The sequence below is a fragment of the Pomacea canaliculata genome, linkage group LG7, assembly GCF_003073045.1.
Source record: "Pomacea canaliculata isolate SZHN2017 linkage group LG7, ASM307304v1, whole genome shotgun sequence".
NCBI lineage: Eukaryota > Metazoa > Mollusca > Gastropoda > Architaenioglossa > Ampullariidae > Pomacea > Pomacea canaliculata.
The window spans coordinates 19,985,712-20,007,475 of record NC_037596.1 but is presented as its reverse complement, the minus strand read 5'-3'; the positions used below and the strand labels follow the sequence as shown (position 1 = coordinate 20,007,475).

The window sequence follows — 21,764 nt, the reverse complement described above, 5'->3', positions numbered from 1 at the left end:
GATGCACGAAGAGGAATAGATAGATAGTAGGTTGAAGATCACGAAAGGTTCGATCACCTAGTTCTAAAAATTATGGAAAAAAAAAGAGGGCAATCAGATGGAAATGAAATCACTGAGCAGAATTTACTGTTGTATGCAAAATCTTGGAATGCAATTTTTTGGGATAACTTCTGGAAGGATAATTCCAGATGGTGAAAACATCACTTACCATCTGTCCATCATGCAACTTACAAACAACTATTAATACCAAACTGAATGCTGTATTAGTATTTTAAACCACATCTCTTGCAAGCAGACACCATCTCAGCCACTCTGGCATTCTGGATAAGCTCTACAAGTTCAAATGACACTCCCTTTCCCGTTTTCACGAGTCCAGGTCTCGTAAGCAGGAAGCCCTGATTGGATTATTGTCATGATAGCACATGTAAATTGAGATACAGGGACCCGAGATAGCCAGCTATGGTATGAGACAGAACTGCAATGGGGGCTCCTGCATCAGACGGTCCAGTTGGGATTTCCTGCATTCAAAGCCTGGCCAATAGAGAAGCCCAAAACTGTTCATGGGCCGGAGGTGCATAATGAAAAAGCACAGGCAATTCCTACTGACAATAATTATGCATGTCTCCTCTTCTAAACTTAAATTACACAAATTTTACTTACAGAGAAATATTATTACACATTTGACAAGACAGTCTTACTAAAATGAAATGTCATTTTGCTTTATTAAAGGAGCAAATCTGCACCAATGGTTATTAGTACACTGCTCACACCAGACCTGCACCATTGCCTACTATCAATAAACTATTTCAGATATGCACCACTGTTTACTATTAGTAAGCTGTTGACAATATTATTGAAGTATCTACATCACATTCACAAAATCATCTATTAATGGCTGTGTTTGACAGAATCTGCAGTGACCTCTACCCACTCCAAATCTGAATTTCTGTCAAAGTCATAGCTGTGTTTGATGGGGTCTGCTGTCACTTCAGCCCACTCTGGACGTGCAGAAGCTGAAGACCTATGTTTATGGCTATGGTGTTTGTGGTCATGTGGGTCTCTATATCGTTTGAGTTTTTCCCTGGTGATGTCCTTAGCCCTTACTTCACCACCTTGCGAATTCCCACTGTACTTGCTTTCCTCTTGTTCACTGTCATCCTGTACACAATCTTTTCTCTTGTCAAGCTGCTGCATGTGTTGGTATCTCTGTAACCCTGAGCTGTCTAGTTTGACCAAGCATCCGGGCACTTTCTCTTTTACTTCAGATTTCCGCTCTTTAACTTTCTTCTTTTTCATCTTCTTTTTCTTCTTCTTCTTCTTTGCATGTCTCCTATTGATAAAAAAGAACTTAAAGTCACCAAGCTAAAATCTAAAGAAATGTTTACATACAGCGTGAATATGCAGAATCAAAAAGAGATATTATAAGCAAAAGTAGAACGGGAAGAGGGGGATAATAGGACAGGGGAAAGCCAAAAACAAAGTTTTAACAATGATCTGCTGTTTATCAAGCAGTCAAATAATGAATGATAACTCTGATATAAAAATTATTAGGATTATAAAACTGTAATCTAGTCAAAAATCTACTATATCCATCACGCAGAAATATCAAATAGCTTGCTAACGACTTTTCCCTCAGATGTTTCCTGCCAAGTTAATTATCCACAGAAGCTACCAACCTTAATTATCATCATCTAAAGGCATGAATTGTGGCACAAATCCTATTTAATGCCATCTCACTGTCACCACTTGTAGATGATGGTTATGGTTCATAATTACACACTGAATTGGATGGAGACTTCTTCCTTAACTGATGTTTGGCAGTACTGATTGTGAAAAATTTATCCCTCAATGCTGAAGATAAGCTGTTTTGTCTGAGTGATGGAAAAAAGTGTGTGATAAAGTGGAAGCCAATGTTTCATTCTAGGCTGCAGAAAAACAAAAGAAAATTCTATAACCCCACCCTAGCCAAGAGTCAATTATCCCACTGATTTGCAAGCAATCTTGGTAAAGACAAAGACTAAAGGAGTGAAAATCCTACAGCAAAACAGGATGTTAACAAGGGATCTCTGGGCAAAGGCTTTCCTTGATAAAAGTACTAGCCAGTGCCTAGTGTCCATATGTTCTTGAACAACGCAAACCTTCAGCTGATAGGTTATCAACTGTGGTCTTGCTTGGAGAGGAGACTGACGCCAGGAAGAATATCACAGTTATGGTTGGGTTGAGGCCCAAATCAACAATGACCATACATCCCTCAGCAAACTCCAAGGAGGAGAGAGTACTACTGGATCAAGATCGTGAGCAATGGCACTAAGAGAAGGAACCTCTATGAGCATGTAGAACATCTGCATATTACTTATGCCACCATTATCCAAGTTTACACTCTGACCTCCACACATAAAGACCACAAAGTAAAAAGTTCTACAAACAGCCACAAAGAACCCTAAAGGTAGTACCAAAGATGAATATCCTTGTCATGCTCAGTCAACGGGCAGGAATGGTCTAGGGGAAAGCAATGACAGGGGTTTAAGGCTCCTCATGTTCCCCACAGAGCCACCCTAGCCCAGAGATTCTCAACCTTTTTCACAATTGTATCCACAAAGGGGGAGAAAGTATGTCCGCGGATACCCCTCGTATAAAAGTTCACGTATAAAAGTACTTATTTTTATAATGGTGTGTGCTTATTTATGTCGCTGCGTACTCCTGCATAACCTTTGCCGTACCCCTAGGGGTACGCATACCACAGATTGAGAACTGCACCCAACACCCTCCATCTCCACAAAGAACTGAGCAAAGCAACTTGTCATTCCCCCAAATGATTCAATTTATAACCAGATCAACTTCTTCCTACTGCCAAGACATTTCAAATCCAGCATATACAATTAACATCACTGGCTTGTTTGGGTTGATGTTCCTGCCTGACAGAGTTTGTGTTACATTATTTCGTAAAATGTTATTTCGTCGCTTCATGTTTCCCTTTTAGCTGATATCTCCGCTTCCTTTGTCAGTTCATGGGTCTCTTGTCCTCCCTGACAGATCTGTTCACTTGGCGTTTGGCTTCCCAATATTCAGCTCAGAGACCTTCCTTCTTCTTGCTGGTCTTGAACACTATTGAGTGTCTGTTTTCAGTCCCTTCTTGATTTCAATTTTTGTGCAGGTCTCTGGACTCATCCATTCCTTTGTGTTTTCTTTCCCTCTTCCTAAGAACATCTGTGCAGATTGACTTCCAAGTGCTCTGGAGTGTTGACCAGTATTCTTCCACTGATTCTTCTGTCAGTCCTGAAAGAGCCTCATACTTATTCTTGACTTCACAGTTCTTGAGACATTGAGTATTAAACTTGTGGTGTGGTCTGCCTGCTGGATCAATGAAGGACTTCAGCTTAATCTTGAAGACTAAAAGCTGGTGGTCTGAAGCAACATTTGCATTTCTTCTCGCTTGGACATTTTGGAGACTCAATCTCCACTTTCGAGCAACTGTTATATGGTCAATCTGGTTTTCTATCTGGCCATCAGGGGAAGTCCAATTTGTCTTGTGTATATTTTTCTGTGGGAACACAGTGCCACCTATGACATGGTCAAGACATCAAGAAGTGGAAGCGGGGCTGGATTGGTCACACTCTATGAAAGCCAGCCGACGAGACAAGCTTTGGGCTGGAACCCACAGGGGAGGTGCAAGGTTGGGAGACCCAGACAGACGTGGAGGAGATCAGTCCACAGAGAGGCAGAGACAGCTGACATCACATGGTCCCAACTTTAAAGGGATGCCCAGGACCGGGTTCGATGGCGGGGTGTGGTTGCAGCACTATGCTCCACTGGGGGCGAATAGGAAACAAGAAAAGAAGAATCTTCTTCCCATAAAGCCGATCTATGCAGAGACACCACTAGTATAAATTTCCACAAAGTGTTAGCTGACCTATGCAAAGATGCCAGTTAATCTATGCAAAGTAGTATTGTTAGAAGGAAATCTTTACATTTTTACTGAAAAGTTCCACTGCCAAAAGATACACAAAAGTGAATCTGAAAGATATACTAAGGCAGATTATAGGAGAATTGTCCAGTCTGCAAGCCCTCAATTCCTTTACAGATTTAATATCTTTAACACACTGGCATTTACAAATCCAAAGGAGTACTAACAGTGTGCAGCTGACTTACTTCACTTGGGTAGCTGTTAGTAAGCAAAAAAATAGACCCTTTCACCCCTCCTGGGGCAAAGGCCATCGACGACAGTCTTACCTGTTGTCGATGTTTTGGTAGCAAGGATTTGTTTTACGGGGTGGGGGTGCTGGCCCCACGCCCAACCCTCCTCCTTTTTCAGCCGGGCTTGGGACCGTCCTTGGCGGAGGGCAGTCAGCCCTGTAAACAGATGCCACGTGCAGAGAAAGAACAGCATGCCCGAGACGAGAAATGAACCCAGGGCAGCCAACCTTCACTGTATTGGTGACAGGCGCTAACAGCGCTAACCGTTGCGTCACTGGGCCGCCCGTTAGTAAGCAAGCTAACGATATTAATAAATTCACACTTTGCAGAAACTGTTTGCTTGATTCAAAATAAACTGACAGGCAGAAAAATCATCAGCCAGTTGAGAAAGGGAGAATGTCTGATGGCACATTTGTGGGACGAAAATGTGATATAACTAAAACAAATAAAATCAGGGCTTTTGAATAATCCTAAGATATCATAATTTCAAGCAAAGCTATTTACAGTTTTTGAGTGTGAGCTTTATGACCATCACATGACTTATCCAAGTCAAAATCCTCTGGGTAAAGTTCTCTGTAGCCACTGTGATCCCACCTGTAACACAGATCCTTGATATTGGTAATCTGACAAACGTTCATTGTTATAAGCTCTTAGGCTTGAAGTTTAGGTTGTAGATTTTCTCTCTATCAATTAAAAATTATTTCAATGCAACATTTAAAAAATCAGTTTATTCAAGATTTGAAATGAGATATATAATACAAATTTTATCTGCATTTCCTGTTTAAATAATATTTTAGTTTAGAGAACTACTTAATAAATTTGTTTCCTACCCTTAAATTCCATTAAAAAAAAATAAGATTAAGCTGCAATAGTGATATTCCTAGAGATTTAAGAGCATGTCTTTTTTTCTCTTATGTAATCTAGGTTGGTTTGTGTTTAACACCATACCAGCAACTAAAGCTATATCATGGCAACAAGAAGTAATCTTACTTTAAAAAGTTAAAGGTCAAAACCCATTGAGTGATATAACCATAACATCCTTTAAAAAAAGCCAACGCAAGAAGTAAACAATTATGTAAAAGAATGGATAAAGTGTAAAAAGGAGTATTGTCGCCCTAAAAGGCCACCAACAAACAAAGAAAAGAAAACAACCAAAAGACAACAGTTATCAGGACATAAAAATCTTAAATCTGATGGTAGAGTCCAATCCTCCTTAAAAATATAAAGACTGCTCCCAAAGGGACAGACCTAAACAAAGGAAACAGATCTGATGTAAAAAAAACTACCTGGAAAAAAGGTGGGAGAGGGACAAGAGCAGCTAGGCCAGCTCTGAGTCCTCCACCACAATAAAACAGGGCCAGGCCCCCTCAACATTCTTTCTCACGCAATCTCTCACCTCATCCTCACTATCTGAAGATTCATCCTCTCTTACACCTTTTCCTAGGTTTGTTCTTTTTGGTGCCATGATATAAACAATTTGGTTCGTTCCTTATGCTTCCCACCCATCACAGAGTCCAACAAGGGAATGCCACTGAGCGCTATCACTTAGGGCAGTGATGCCCAACCATTTTCGGCCTGCGGGCCATATACATTTCGGAGAGCCGTGTCGCGGGCCATATCCATTTCGGACAGCCGTGTCGCGGGCCACTTCACCGCAAAAACACAAAAAAGAACAAAAATTAGAGCAGATACCATTTTTTATTAGAAACAAGTTGTACTTACCATTAATTATGTAGTACTTAGTGGGATATTTGAAGTTGTTTTCCCGAAACCAACTTCTGAATGTCCGGCTGCATCGTAGAGACACAAAGTAGGAGCACTGAATCGAAATGTTCATCCATCGAAAAAAAGATTGGGAAACGCCCCTACGTGGGGATAAATACTTCTTCCCTTTTTTCGTTTTTTTTTTATACTAGCATGTCGATTTCCTGCACTGTGGGCAGAAGTTTCGCGGGCCGGATATGGCCCGCGGGCCGTAGGTTGGGCATCCCTGACTTAGGGCATTTCCAGCAGGTTCGCACCAGGTATACATAATATACTCTGGCCTTCTGAGTATGAAACTGGGGGGGGGGGTGTAATCTAGGTAAGATCAGTGATGAGTTTCATAATTTCTTCCTGTGTGCACACACTTTAGCTGTTTCTCATCAAATGTATATGCAACAATAAGACATCACACCAAAGGTATATGCAGCAATCCTAACAGTGCTGTGTAAAACATATACTCAATGCCATGATTACAAAACTACTCTATTTCTCCCATAAGTCTGTGTAAATTGATTAGACTACTGCCACACTGCAGCATTATGTTGCACACACAATGTCAGACATATATATATTTACATAATCCATGTATTTAGCACCTGTTTGGATCAGATCTCTCAGCCTTGTCAAGCTGTCTCATCCAAAATGTACTTTCAGAGTTATCCTGGTCCATATAAGGCATTTGTCTGTCTTCTTGCATCTTTCTCTTCTTTCTGTCAAATTTATGCTGTCCACTATACAAGTCTCTGCTCCAACGGTCATCGTGGTGGAATGAAGGGTTGTTGGGGCCAACATCAGCTGTTGTCTTCTGACGCTCATATTGCTGCCACATCTCTGCTTCCTCCACCACCTGTGATAAACCGATATGAATGCTTGTAATACAAGATTTTTGGCTCTCTCTTACTAGTTTGCTGCATTTGCACTAGAGGCCTAAGAAAGATTCACCTGACTCTGAACAAAAGGACAAATAAATACAGGGTGAAACATTTTAGCAACAAAAGCAGAAATGGATCAATACCAAGAGAATTAGCATCCACAATCTTACCTGCAGTGAATTCAAGTAATTAATGGGACATTCATCTGAATGCCTTAAATGGGATTGCTTTCATTCTTTATGTAACTGGATGGTGACCAGCATTTGTATTTTAAATAAACTTCCACTTTTATAAGTGGGATCACTGGAGTTACCCTACCTATTCCAACAGGGTGATGCTATTAACATTTATTACTTCTAACACTGCTGAGTCAATGATATAAAAAAATGATATTAAACTTTACTGTTCATAAATTGGTGCCACATTCAGCAATACAAAAGTCTCACCTTGTTGTGGGAGTCTGTATGGCGGAGGACATTACGTAGCATCAGCTTAGTTGTCTTGGAGAAAATGCCACTCATACTGTGTTTCAATAAAGTAATTCTGCAAACAGCCATAAAATGTTTTGTGAAACTACTTAAATACAAATCAAATACCATCATTTTAAACCAAGCTAAAGAGCTTCGGTAAACTAGCATTTTCTCAACATCTATTAGAAGCAAACTAGGTATATGTATATAAAAAATACAATAAGAGCAAAAACAGTGGATAATGGTTCTTCCTTTCTTTCCCAGAAAATAACTGAAAAGTAATGAAAAACTGATGCATTATAAAATACAACTTAAGGCGTTATTTGAAAAAATCTGCACTAGTTGTGCAGATGCCTATACTGGTATATATCCACTAAAAAGACAAATCTGTGAATAGGTCCTTGGCATGAACTGATTTTCTTGCTACAAAATATGCAGTTTACAATGAAACTACTTGTACGAACATCGGCAGATGGTTATTCGAGTTGCACTTACTCACAACACAACTAGTAATAATGAATCTTCGAAGAAAACGGCTGTTTACTTCCGATGATTTTCAGTATAGCTGTTAAGAGTAGGTCTGTGCGAAGCAAAAAATCTGTCTCGCCTAGGTCAGCGTCAACAACTGTTAGTAAGTCAACAGCTGAACCTGTTCCAGCACGATGTCACATAAAACTCCGTGGTTCAAGCTACAGGTTTAGTAAGTCAAAACTGTTAAGCTACACACGGGTATCATACAAGTCCGTGGTTCAAGCCACAGACTTATATGCAACTCCGTGGTTCAGCTACCGGAACTGGGTCTATGCAACATTACGTCATAGGATAGTGTGATGAGCAGAGCTTCCGGTGACGTAGTACGCATACCAAGGACGCATTCATGCGCTGACTGCCTGATCTAACGGTGAGTACGTGAACCAAAGAGCCATAATCAATTTTGTTTTAGTTTTTCTTGGAGATTTTCAGCGTGATTTACATGTGTATAACAATATTACTAGTAGGCAAATTTGTAGAGCGCATTTCTCCGTGAAGGGGCGTCGAATTCCGCGTGCGGTGCAGATCAAAGTCAAACGATAATTACGTACCGCGCGGTCATTTCGACCCACAGCCTCAGTCAGTTCGTCCCAGCTATATGTCTGTTTCATACCAGGTAGGACCATTTTGTCCCAAGTCAAATTGTTCCAAGCCCCAAAGACGAATCGATCACCGATGAAACAAGTAGCTATTAACACAAAATATTATCAAAAGAACCATACAATGGCAAATAAACGTGATTTTTCTTGTTAATCTTTTAAACAGATTTTGTCATCATTTAATTTATTGTGAACTTGTATTTTGACTTTTTTTTTGGCTTATTACACTTTGTCGATCGGGTAATCTTTTAGCGGCCTGTACACTATAGCCAGTTCAATACACAGGGTTAGAGAAACTCAAAGACCTGCCCTTTATAGCCAGTTCAGTACCCAGGGGATACAGAATACGTTCTTCATCACCTCCGACCCCAATAGCTGTGAAATGGGTATACAAACAGACTGAGTATTTTTTAGGAAACTTTTTACTTTATCATTATGAAATAGTATATTTTCAATAGCAGACTTCGAGCAGAACAGGAACAATGGTATTATTAAATAATGATTTTTATGTTAACTGCAAATTTTTGGCTCATTTGCAGACTTGTTGATATATAATGGCCTTAGCTGTATTTCTATCACTTTTGTTTACTGATAGTAAATCATACTTTCTTGCTTTGTTATTAATAGCATGTTTTGTATATTATGCCTGTCAGTTGTAGATTTAGTAATATGAAGCTGTGTCTCCCTAAACTTGTTGATATGCAGATAAAAAGTACATTGCCTAATGGAGGCTGTCACAGCACTAAAAAACATGGGCTTACTACCAGAGCTTGGCAGTGATGAGGAAGGAAACAATAAGTTGTTACAGCAGGCCCAGCAGGTGTGGAACATGCTGGATGACCTGGCAGACAATGACCCCCAAGGATACCAACGTTTTATCCAGAAACAGACAGCAGACTACAAAGAGATGACTGCACCACCTCAGCCATATATGTGTGTCAAGACTCATTTCCAGGTCTTGAAGTGATAAATATTCAAATTATTATGATTTTACATGAATGTTGTGAATATCTTAATTTCATTCTTGTTACTCCTCAAGGAGCATAGGGCCACAACACCTCACCAGTGGACCCAGTTTAGGGCAGCCTCCCTCCAGTTGGGCCCATGTGGTTCCAATGTCCTTTGCCTCGCTCTCTACTTTTCTTTTCCAAGTCTGCTTTGTTCTCCCAATTCTCCTCTTCCCCTGAGAATTCCAGTCAAGTGCCTGTTTGGCAATGGTGTCAGCTGGTTTGCCCAGGGTGTGTCCTATCCAACCCCTCCTGCGCTTTTTGATGTCTTGGCTAGTGGCATTCTGGTTGGTTCTTTTCCACAGGAGATCTTTTCAGGCCATCTTATTCCCAGAATATGGCGTTGTGAGTACCTATTGTATTTTAATTCAGGAAAGACTCACAACATAATGAGTGTACAGGGACTAACAGACAAACTAAGACATCAGTAAGCAGAAGTGGGGCTGGATTGGTCACACCTTATGAAAGCCAGAAGACAATTTAACAAGACAAGCTTTGGGCTGGAAGCCACAGGGAGCACAGTTGGGAGACCCAGACAGACGTGGAGGAGATCAGTCCACAGAGAGGTGGAGACAGCTGGCATAACATGGTCCCAAATGGAAAGGATGCCCAGAACCGGTCCGATGGCGGTAAGGTTGCGGCCCTGTGCTCCACTGGGAATGAATATGAACAAGAAGAAGAACAGACCAAACTGTGTTTAGAAGCTAGTCCATAAGGAAGACATGTTGTCTGTATTCCTGGAGTGCAGACATATCCCTTCTTATATTTTTGTATTTTATTCAGCCTAAAATTAATTATTTTAAGGAATTGGTAACAAGAAGCAATCTCATTAAGAAATCACAACTTCATTTTTGTTCTGTAGATAAATTTAAAGTTATGTAAAATTGAAAAATTTAAATTTACCAAATTTAAAGTTACCAGCATACTTACCAGTAAACATGTCTGTTTCAAAAAATATGGCAGGATGTGTTACAATGCAGGTACCAGCCATTTGTTACAGTACAGGCATCAGTCATCTGCTACACCACACATGCCAATCATCCCCAATTCACAGGTCTTGCTGAATGTCTATACTGTACTGTATATAGATTTATCCATAATTACTGTGTGGAACTAGAAAGCCTAGTGGTCTGGGACAGTCATTTGGTTTGATCAATGATGCTTGCACCTAAAGGGTTTGCATGCAGTACTTGGATTCCCCTTGATTGACCTAGTTGTTAAGGTGCACCTGACACCATAAAGCGTAAGAGAAGGTAAGTCATTAAGGGGAGAAGATGGACACACCCTCACAAAAATGCTGGCCTGGAGATATGCAGGTGGGATCTCTAATATCGTAATCTCTAGTAAGTGTAAGATCATAGGACCACCTTATTTTGGCTTTGTGTACTCAGAAACTGTGAAAGTAATATCTGTACATTAAGTACACAGACAAATAAACTGTAAAATATCAGGCAGGGGAGGCTTTGTACGTCAACATCATGTCCTGGGCCAGAATTCCAGCACCAAAGTCACAACATGACAACATTCCACTCTTTGCAGCTCCAGTAATGGATGACAAGAAAGGAGAAAGAAAAGGTATGCCTTAATTATATTGTACATGTAATGATATTCCTGTGACAATTATCATTTTACTTTCTTGTAAAACGAAAATGTTTTTCAATGATTAGACCTCATCATTTAATATGCATCTATATACATTTTAAATATCTGTCAGGCAGTCTGCCCACTTAGGATGTAGACACTATCTGCAAGTCCCTGTGCCCTGACACCAAATATCTGCTATGGCATGAAAAGTGTAGACATTAAGTATCTGCCCGAAACTATTACAGTTGAGGTGTAGACAACATGCATGCCAGGCAGCGCATACCAGATGTGCCTAGATATTAAAGCTATTTATTTGTCAAGACTGCTAATGAACTGCTGTACGATGTGTGCTGACATTTTGACTGTTCAGTTATATCACTAGGATATTTCAATAGTGTTACACAGCTCTAGTCTGGCTGCATTTTTAAAACTGTTTTCTTTCCAGCTGCTAAATTGTCAAATCTAACAATATTCAAATGTAACTGGTCTGGCATGAAATAAATTCTGAAGTAGTAACTGTATTTTAATGTAAGTGATCTGCTATCAAATAAATTCTGAATCCTAATGCTGACAAATCCTGGAGTAAATGCTGACATAAACATTCAAGGTCAAGTGTAGACGTAAACATCTAGAATCAAGTGTTGACAGATATTAAGGATCAAGTATTGATGAACATGCAGGAAAAGGTTGACAGAGACGTCCAGGATCAAGTGCTGTTAACTAAAACAAGCAAAACTGCACTTTTTGTCTTTCTCAGACCCACCTACAGAGTTTTAAGGTGTCTCTTGCCCATAATCACTCTTATTACATAGAGTGAATCTTGAAATATAAAGCACATTTAAAATGTACTTGCCTTTTACCATAGCTTGAATTTCGCAAGTCATGATAAAGTTATAAACAAAATGGACAGTAAATCAAAAACATATACTGGCAGATGACAAAATAACTGTAGTATCATTTAATGCTTAGCATGGAGTTGACTTATAATGTATATGTAGCAAAATATTTTATGTTTTATTTTTTACTTAAATTTTATGTTTCTCAGAAATAGCCACAGTTTCCATAACAACAAACCCGCAAGTGCTGAAAGACTGTGCCAAGGATAGATCCCAGAGACCATGTTTATTCACTTGTGCTTGAGTATCTTGAACATCTGTTCATCAACCAGTGACTCAACACTTTGAGTTCTGCCTGATGACTCATCTTTCAAAGGATCTACAGGCAGTTCAGAATGGTTTTCTTCAAGCGCTGCACAAGTCTCTTGAGAAGAGAGACAATCATAGTAAAATGATGACGGCAAGGGAAAGAGAGTGAAGACTCTGTTCTAACACAGCTGTCAAAGATCACTGTATGTGCAGATGGTGCCAGCAATGGGCAAAAGTTGACACCCACAGGCCTCAACACTAATACAAATAAGAAAGTACTCATTGAGGAGATAGAAGTTACTGAGAATCTAATCACTCCCAAGTATGACCTGCATATTTCCGAAGCATCAAATACCTTAGTCTTGACGGTTCATCTGCCGCATGTGACATCAGTGTCGCAGTGTCAACTGGATGTTTCTCAGGTGAGAGGAGTAGGGTTAGGTCAGTGGCAGACACAGGCACTTGTTAATTATTGTAGGGACAAAATGTTGTTATAACTTCACAGGCACTTGTTAAGCATCATAGGTAAAATACACTGAAATAACAAACTCTGGCACTTTACTTCAGTGTTACAACACATAAAGGCAGGTACAATACAATGTTATAACATGTAAAGACAGGGTTCAGTACAGTGTTATTTTAGACTCAAACAGGTGTACAAGTAGGACACTAGTAGCAGCCAGACTAGCACTTGTCACAATATCAATGATTGAGTGTTACTACATGCTGACACTAGTAGCAGCCAGGGTAGCATTTGTGACTGTGTCAGTGAGTGAGCATTAGCAACACATTAACATGAGTAGCAGTCATGGTAGCATATGTCACTGTGTCAGTGAGTGAGCATTAGCGACACATTAACATGAGTAGCAGTCACAGTAGCATATGTCACTGTGTCAGTGAGTGAGCATTAGCGACACATTAACATGAGTAGCAGCCAGGGTAGCATTTGTGACTGTGTCAGTGAGTGAGCATTAGCAACACATTAACATGAGTAGCAGTCATGGTAGCATATGTCACTGTGTCAGTGAGTGAGCATTAGCGACACATTAACATGAGTAGCAGTCACAGTAGCATATGTCACTGTGTCAGTGAGTGAGCATTAGCGACACATTAACATGAGTAGCAGTCATGGTAGCATATGTCACTGTGTCAGTGAGTGAGCATTAGCGACACATTAACATGAGTAGCAGTCACAGTAGCATTTGTTACTGTGTCAGTGAGTGAGCTGACATTAGTAGCTGCTAGGAAACTATTGTCACTATGGTAGTGATCGTGCACTACATACTGACGCCACTATCAATCAGGGTACTAGTTATCACTGTGTCAGTGAGTGAACACTGCACACTGACACCAGTGCCAGTCAAGGTAGCATTATTACTGTGACACAATGAACACTACATTCTGACACCAGTGCCAGTCAAGGTAGCATGTATTACTTGTGTCATTGAGCATTACACATAACATACCAGACCTTTTGTTTTGCAGGATGATGTGAAGCTGCAAGTGTCAGACAAAAACTACCTGTCTGTTACCTTTCCTGTTGTTGTCGATGACACTAAAGCGTTAGCTCGCTTCAGCAAGAAGTTATCAACGCTGACCCTGCATGTGCCAGTTGTAGCAGAAAAAATATCCCCTGACCACATATTATTGTTGTGCCAAAAACCTTATGCATGAACCCAATATATAAGTTACAGCATATAACTGTGTGATTTTATTTTACTGTTCGCGTGGCAAGCATTCAGGTTGATTCTTTTTAAGCGATTGATGCAGAGTGTTTTGATGTTGAGATGTCACAGTAAAGGCAGGCCTGATATGGCTGACATTGTGATTCACTAGGACTCTAAGGTTACAATGACTATTAATAACATGCTCTGATAAGAATTGTGTTCATGGAACAATATTTCTATCTGCAAAAGTTAGGCTCTGCACTAAAGATTGTGTGTTGAGTTTCCATAAAAAACAACATAATCACTTTCAGCTACATTACCAAACAAAACTTCATGGATGTATTGAGGAATCCATGCAATAGCAAGGTTCTAGAGTGCATCTGTGCTGATGGCATTCACTTTCTTCTTTATGAATAGCTACACTAATCGGAAAGCAAAATGAAGTCTTTGCTTACCATAGTTACATTTTCGTAAACATTGTCTGTGCTGACATTCCTGCTCCCACTTGTCAATGATTGCCGACATGGTGAAGGACGGTTGAATTTTAAATATCTGGTCCAGCCATTCTTGCTCAAAGTTGTATCATAAACAAACAGGCAAATAAATATTGTTTCAGTCTTCTTTATTTGTACGATAATTGTGTCAATAATTGACCAAATCTTGTTTCTATTTATCAGTAACAGAAAAAACAGGTGTTAACCAAAACACGAAAGACCTAATATAGTGTAAGTAAACGTGGGCTAAAATATTGAAAATTTGAAGCTAGTAAGATAGGCTGAATGTAGAATAGAACTTGGGTATTCCACAAGCTCCATTACACCAGATAGAGGTCAAAGATCATCTCTTGGCGGAGAATATTGGGATGTAGAAGGAATTTGTCTCGGCCTGAACAACGACAATGATCTTCATCTAGTCTGTCTCGGCCTGAACAACGACAATGATCTTCATCTAGTCTGTCTCGGCCTGAACAACGACAATGATCTTCATCTAGTCTGTCTCGGCCTGAACAAAGACGACGATCTTCAGCACTTGATGGAGACTGCCAACGTATCTGCTATATATATATTTGTGGCTTATAAACCAGTCCGGCTAATTTAGGAAAAAAAGAAGAGATTTAAAAAGAAATGGTGGCTACGCCTTATAAACCGATATTTACGGGACTGAGCCAAGGCGATGTTTAGACGGTGAGCTCTGCCAGATATTTCTCGAAGCGACCGTTAGGATAAACAGCCTGTATACAGATAAACACGTCATGCATCCGCCTTGGTAGTGTTTGTCTGTAAGAGGTATCCTTGAGAGTCACGTGGTTAATGACATCACCATAACCGTTGGCGGTACCAGCAAAGACCAAGTAGTCACGTCACGGTGACGTTGAAGACGTCACGCCAGTCTAAATATAGGTCATGGGCAGCCCAGTCTACGGATGCATTCTTTCCTGTCGAACACAATAAAGCAAAATGAACAAGTTTTTATTCTTACAGCTGGACATGGTCAGCACGTTCGTTTGTTGTTGTTGTTGTTGTTGTTGTTATTATTATTATTCATTTACAGCATTGTAAAGCCTCTTTGTGGATTGACAAATTGACAATACTTAAACACGTGCAGCACTGCCTGACCTACAAGAGTGTAGTCTTTACAGAAATCCCACTTTTATGTATAATTTCTTATTTTTATTCCGTATTGAACATATATACTCCACCATTCGCGGTGCTGTGGAAGTTAGAAATACACGACTGACATTCAATCAAACATTTCTATTGGTTTGTGAGCCTTTTTTTAATTTATTTTTCATTTATGAATGAATACCTGTCAGAACTGGTTTCCTGTCATCCAGCCGAATTGTGGTTGAGACGGTTTCTGATGTCATGTTTCTGGCGTTGCTGGCTCTAATTTCAGCAACAACCACGTCACCAGGTGCTATGTTCTCGTCCATTCTCAGAATAGCCGAGGTCTTACTAACACTCTGGGAAAACCACTCGGTCAAGGGACGCGAGTCGTGTAGGAACCTGTAGTGATAGAGATCCATACTGGGGTCATCGCCACCCCGCCAGGTCAACTCTAGGTCTGATGTTTTGGAGCGCACTTCCGGGTCACACTCGTCAAAAGGTGATACGATGGGGTTATTGTTGAGTGCTCTTACTGTAACCTGAAAGATAGAAAAGGGTAGCCTTATTGCAACATTTACCACAATGTATCATGACTGTTCACACCATTGCTTGATATAGAAAATCTGTGGTATGAGAGGTTTTCCCTACACGAAACCAGTAACTTGACCCGTACAGATCCTAAATAAACCAATATATATATACATGTGCGTGTCTTCGCGCGCCCTAAGTGTGTGTGTGTGAGAGAGAGAGAGAGTGTGTGTGTGTGTCTTCGCGCTCTATGCACATTCACGCCATTCGTCTAACCCTAACCACATTTTGCACCTGCCTACGAGACTACTCTGGGCTCAGGTACTTCATTCTCTTACATTTTACTTTCAGATCAGAATTACCCTTTGGAAGAGTTTACATGTGGCTCAACATAAGAAAATCAATAAAAAGTTGTTTATGAATTTAATCCCATTGGCCCCTACAGGGCAAAAGAGGTCAGAAACTGTCGGTAGAACCATAGATCATAGAACAGACAATTTCTGGTGGTTTCAAGATAACAGACAGGAACTGCCGTCAATAAATTCAAGTTACCGTTGTCATGTCCGGCGCTTGCAACAAAACAAGGACAGGATGCGATGTTACTGTAGACGCCATCTGAATTTTATTGAGACAGGTCACTTTAGCCTCAACAGGTGCTAAATGTCTTGGCTGTTGAAGCAGCCAACGGCAAGTGCCTGGGGTGACGTCAGTTGTGGCTTGAGCCGACGTAACGCCAGGTGTGACTACAGGTGTGGCTCCCTCTGAAAGTGAGGTCACGCATGATATGAGAAGATGAGGTTCATAAACCTTTGACATGAATGCGTCTTGTCTATGTTTCATCAATTTGAAAAGAATGGATATACTTTGGTTACAATCAGTTTCCTTTCACAAATATTCTCTACTACCTATCACCGAAATGTTGACAGCCTACTCTAACAATCGTATGGCTTTACTGTAGTAGAGCATTGACAATAATAAACAGTGATTGTTGATTTCGGAACAGAGCTATGTCTCATTTGTATATTGAGTAATTGATGAGTGCAGATGTTACCTGTTCACAAGAGTACACTATGTGATCTTACCTTGTATGTTGTACAACTACGTACAAATTGCGACTGGACCTTACTTAGTTCACAGGTGCAGAGGAGGATGCCACTTTCCTTGTCCTCCGCTCTCCACTCGGCCTCCGCCCACACCGTCAACTCGCTGCCTTGACCTTCGTATATCAGCTTCACCTTGACATTGGACACGACTGGCGGGGTTCTGTCCATATAGATGGCGCTGGAGGTGAAGAGAACTCGTTGTCCGGCGCCGTTCTGTGCCACGACATTGGCGTACAGAGGTGCGCCATCCTGCACGTGCACATCGAAAAGGAGGTGACCGCTGTGACCTACGGAGGTTAAAGGTTGTACTTGGAGACCCTCCGGTGTCGTTCCTACGCCCACCATCAGAGTTCTGATTCCTGATTGCGGGTCTTGCACAAGCGTGCAGACCGACACGGAGGACTGCGTCAGCTGACTGATGATGATGGCGCCTGAAACGGTCATGGTCTGCTGAGAACAGACAGACAGCCTCACCTGGATTTTAGAACTGGAGGTCGCGTAGATGTGAACAGTGACCACCTGGCTAGCTCCTGCTGTTTGAATGAACACGTGCTCAGCCGTTGCGTTTGCAGGTGAGGCAAAGTTAAACGCTAACGGCATTTTGAACTCTGCGGCGTCAACAAACCCTCTTACTCTTGGACCTGTGTTGAGAGCGACAACATCCACTTTGATCAACTTGTTAGTTGAGCTCTGCACGCTGAAGTCTTCTTTGTACACACCACTGAGGACAGACGTCGTCTGAGTGTAGTTCAGAACTTTTTCTTGCAAAACGTCGAAGTGTGTGCAGGTAACGCCCTCAGGTGCTGTGGTGTCCACCAAAATTGCCGGCGACCACACCGGCTGACTGTCCAGTCCTGCCACGTCACGGGCTTTGACAACGACCTTGTACCTGATGTGAACAAGGAGATAATGTAGTACTTTTCTGTAATGTGAGCAACAAGTTATCCTCTACAAGCAAAGACATAATGCCTCCCTGTTGTGTGATGTGGAAAAATATACACGAGAGTTCCTCGAAACTGCACAAAGCATTAAAAAAATCTAACGTCAAAGATGCCTACTGCACATCGCTCAGAGCATTTAACAGAAGTTAATATTTCCCATTGTTACGTATTACTTCAATTACTACATAGGTAAAATAACATATTTTTACAGGTAAAAAAAATAGAAGAAACATAAAGACAAGCAGTTTTACACACTACACACAGTCTTGTTGCTAGCACACACTTTTACTGTGCTTGCTGAAAAAAAGGCTATAATAAATTGAATGTACACTACAAGACATTAATATTTGCTAGCCTGCGATTGTGCTGCAGTGTCAGGCCTTGGAATTGGTACTCTTTCGTGAAGCCAATATCGCGGAAGGACACCAGTGGCTTGCTGGCATCATCAGCATCATAAAGAGCGAGGTGGTAGGACTTGACTGCCGAGTGGGTGTCCTGGAAACCATGCCAAGAGGCAGACAGGGAGGTGGTGGAGCTCTGAGCCAGGTGACTGGTGTGACGTAGCCCCGTAAAGACGACGCCAGCGATGGGAGGAACGACGTCAAGCAGCACGCCGTCTGACACCGCTGACCTCACCAGCCCGGCCCCGTTGACGGCACGTACTGTCACGTAATAGCGCGTTCCCTTCTCCATTCTGTCTGATGACAGTGTGTACGTGGTACTCAGGCCTACAGAAGTTGGCTTCACGTAGTCGTCGGCTAAAGCAGTAAAGAATAAAGTAGGTAATAAAAGACATACTGGAGCACGAAAAGCATGAGCGTGCTAACACTACTTACAGTGTTATATTTATATGCAGCTTTATAAACCGTATTTTATTACAAAACGGTGGCAAGTTTATCTCCCAGTTTTTTTTTACCTTAGTTTGAAGCACGTTACTGCAATCATAAAGTACAATAGAAGAATACAATTGTATTGTATTCTTTCTTCTACGGAGGACATACCGAAAGGAGAAGTGCCGATCCATATCTCATAAGCAACAATGGCGCTGTCACGATCTATGAAGACCCCGCTCCAACAGGCCGTGATGTTTGACACAGAGCTGAGGTAATCAACGTCTTGCTCACAGGTGCTGTTGGACTCGATTACCGTCTTTCCACGTGAGAGTAAGGGGGGAGTACTGTCAACAGACACGGGTACCGAGTGGAAGGTCACGCAACTGTCGCTGGACAACCAGGTCCGCACGTTAAGCACGTAACTGAGTCCAGAAGTCAGCACATGATCTCCCGGCAGGCAGTATGTCATCTCCATGGTGAGTCCCACGTCCTGCCAGCTTGTTAGCATCTCTCCAGCGCTCCCGTTGGTCTCGCTGAGGCTCCACTCAAACCTGGATACGTTGCTGATTAAGTCAGTCCCAGACATTGACCAGTGACCCTCCAGACATTTGACTGATGTCGAATACACTTGAGGCACTGCTCCACCACCGATGCGAGGAGTAACCTGGAAGTTTGCTAGGTCACTGGGATCAATCTGTCTGCAAGTCTCTAAAGCACGTGCACACACTTGGCCTGTAGAAGCACAGGCGCAATCGTGCGTGCAGTAGGAGACAGGACAAGAGTAGCGCAGTGCTAATAATCTGAATGGACCAGGACCAGACACCACCTTAAACGCTGTTCGCACCATTTCGCTCTTGAGGCCCACGTGGTTTTCAGCCAGGAGTCCCAAGAAGATGACATCATTTGGCAGGAGGCTGCTCGACATGACAAGCGAGAGATGCTGTATGTCTGTGCCGTTGTCATGAACGACAGTCACAGGACCGTTAGAGAGCTCCTCTCCATTGCATGCCCTGCCAGCAATGACGTAATAGGATACAACTGCAGACTCCGGGTCAGTGAAGTCTTGCCACGTGACATTTACAACAGCAGCCATAACCCCACCAGTGACATTTTCAAATTTCCACGTTAAGGGGGATCTGAAGGTACCCTGAAAAGGAGGGGTGGAGTCCACGAAAAGGCGGGAGGAAGTGCTTGTCGTACAGAGCCCAGCAGCATTGCAAGCCGTGACTGTTGTCCAGTAGAGGTCACCATCAACTAGCAAGTTTTCTTTGCCCAGATTAATGCTCAGCTGAAAGAAGATGCATTGCAGGAAGAAAATTGTGAAAAGCGAACATTCCACAGTATTTCGGTGATAACAAATGTGTGTATGGGAATAGTACTTTGAATGTAATAATGAAGTACACAGTCACATCAAAATTATAAAGTGATGGTAACAGTCTGGGTCTACCTTTGTATCAGCTCCCAGGATGACTGGCTCTGTGATAAGGCGTCCTCTTTGCTGACTGACAACATTGACAACATGACTGACCACTGGGCTATCGAGGTCCCTGAACTGCCAGGCTAGGAGGAGGACAGAGCGGTCCCACTGTCTTTCAGATTTACTTCCGTTTTGCAGAGATAAGAAGTACGGGACAGTAACCACTTCTGGTGGCGTAACGTCCACTGAAAAAAAAAGTGATGGCTCAAATGTCCATGCTGTAATCCTCAAGACGAATCAGTATTTGTAGCTCAAAAGTAAATTAATGTACTTACCAAAGCGAATTAGTACTTGTGGCTTAAATGTCAAAGTTGACAGTACGGCGGCGGCCATTTTGAGAAAAATGGGTTCAAAGATTAGCTTCAAGATGGCCGACTGGGTCTGTTTACTCCTAAGCTTTTGCAGACAAATCTTTTGATCGGTTAATATTTGAATCGTTCTTTGAAAAAGTTGAACATAGAGACTCCGCGCTTTCTGTCAAGGTATAACACGATGGGTTCTGATAGGAAACAGTAGAGACACGGCGTTTGAATTTCGTCAGAAAGCAGTACGGACACCAGTATGGTGCCTCGATTAAAACGTATTTAAAGTCGATTTCTAACTTTTAGTTTAACATAGCAGTGTATTTTCCTGATAGTGTATTAACCAAGGAATCCATTTTAAAAGAAAAGTCAAACTGCACAAAACTGACCCCTATCACCTTTCGGGGCCTCTAGCACAAAGCTGCTCCGCGCGACTTAATTCGTCGTGGAGCGTCGCATTTAGTTTTAACGAGCACCCGAACAGAGACTCAGCCACTTAGAAAAGCAGACGCCAAAGTTTTACAGTTGACACTAATTAAGTTGCTTGATGTCATGCCCACACTTGGAGTGATGAGGGTGCTTGATGTCTTACCCACAAAGCTGTTAGAGACAGTGACGGAGTGCAGGCCTGCAGGATTGTGGGCTCGAACTGTGACGTACAGAGGCGTGGCCACCGGAAGTGCAAGATCGGACACGAGGACGCCGCGAGCTAACATGGTGGGCGTGAGGGGAACGACATCGCATGTCCCTGGTGTTTTACCAGCACACCATGCCATCTCTTGAATTCCGGTCTGGGGGTCAGAGATTCCGGTCCATTGCGCCACTAGCGTAGTGCTGCAGTGAATACAGTAGGGTATACTGTTAGTTCTACTTTGTTTGGATGCCATTAGTGTAGTGAACACACTAGGATATACTGTTAGTTCTACTTTGTTTGGATGTCATTAGTGTAGTGAACACACTAGGATATACTGTTAGTTACTTTGTTTGGATGCCATTAGTGTAGTGAACACACTAGGATATACTGTTAGTTCTACTTTGTTTGGATGCCATTAGTGTAGTGAACACACTAGGATATACTGTTAGTTCTACTTTGTTTGGATGCCATTAGTGTAGTGAACACACTAGGATATACTGTTAGTT

General features: G+C 41.7%; 3 protein-coding genes across 5 annotated transcripts in view; 1 reads left to right on the top strand and 2 right to left on the bottom strand.

The window, feature by feature from the left end:
• Positions 1-252: 252 nt before the first annotated feature.
• Positions 253-8,095, bottom strand: LOC112567694 (uncharacterized protein NKAPD1-like). 3 transcript variants are annotated; one of them, XM_025244440.1, is made up of 5 exons: positions 7,800-8,095; positions 7,277-7,373; positions 6,555-6,805; positions 4,699-4,788; positions 253-1,330 (listed from the first exon to the last, which is right to left on the bottom strand). In XM_025244440.1, exons 2-5 carry the CDS (start codon positions 7,349-7,351, stop codon positions 889-891), a joined length of 858 nt encoding a protein of 285 aa, XP_025100225.1. In that variant the 5' UTR covers positions 7,352-7,373; positions 7,800-8,095; the 3' UTR covers positions 253-888. The 3 variants fall into 3 exon arrangements, with proteins under 3 accessions (XP_025100225.1, XP_025100226.1, XP_025100224.1); XM_025244441.1 differs by having other exon boundaries at positions 7,845-8,095; XM_025244439.1 differs by having other exon boundaries at positions 7,796-8,094.
• A 43-nt stretch (positions 8,096-8,138) lies between these two features.
• LOC112567513 (PIH1 domain-containing protein 2-like) lies at positions 8,139-14,438 on the top strand. The gene is made up of 6 exons (XM_025244207.1): positions 8,139-8,201; positions 9,136-9,385; positions 10,889-11,012; positions 12,067-12,141; positions 12,323-12,588; positions 13,652-14,438. Exons 2-6 carry the CDS (start codon positions 9,155-9,157, stop codon positions 13,838-13,840), a joined length of 885 nt encoding a protein of 294 aa, XP_025099992.1. The 5' UTR covers positions 8,139-8,201; positions 9,136-9,154; the 3' UTR covers positions 13,841-14,438.
• The window catches only part of LOC112567512, a 44,754-nt gene continuing 37,428 nt past the window's right edge, over positions 14,439-21,764 (bottom strand). The window contains 8 exon segments of the mRNA XM_025244206.1: positions 14,439-15,268; positions 15,640-15,979; positions 16,521-16,729; positions 17,095-17,960; positions 18,368-18,770; positions 19,014-20,133; positions 20,293-20,507; positions 21,217-21,458. Coding sequence (XP_025099991.1) covers positions 15,189-15,268; positions 15,640-15,979; positions 16,521-16,729; positions 17,095-17,960; positions 18,368-18,770; positions 19,014-20,133; positions 20,293-20,507; positions 21,217-21,458 — 3,475 coding nt within the window. The 3' untranslated portion in view covers positions 14,439-15,188.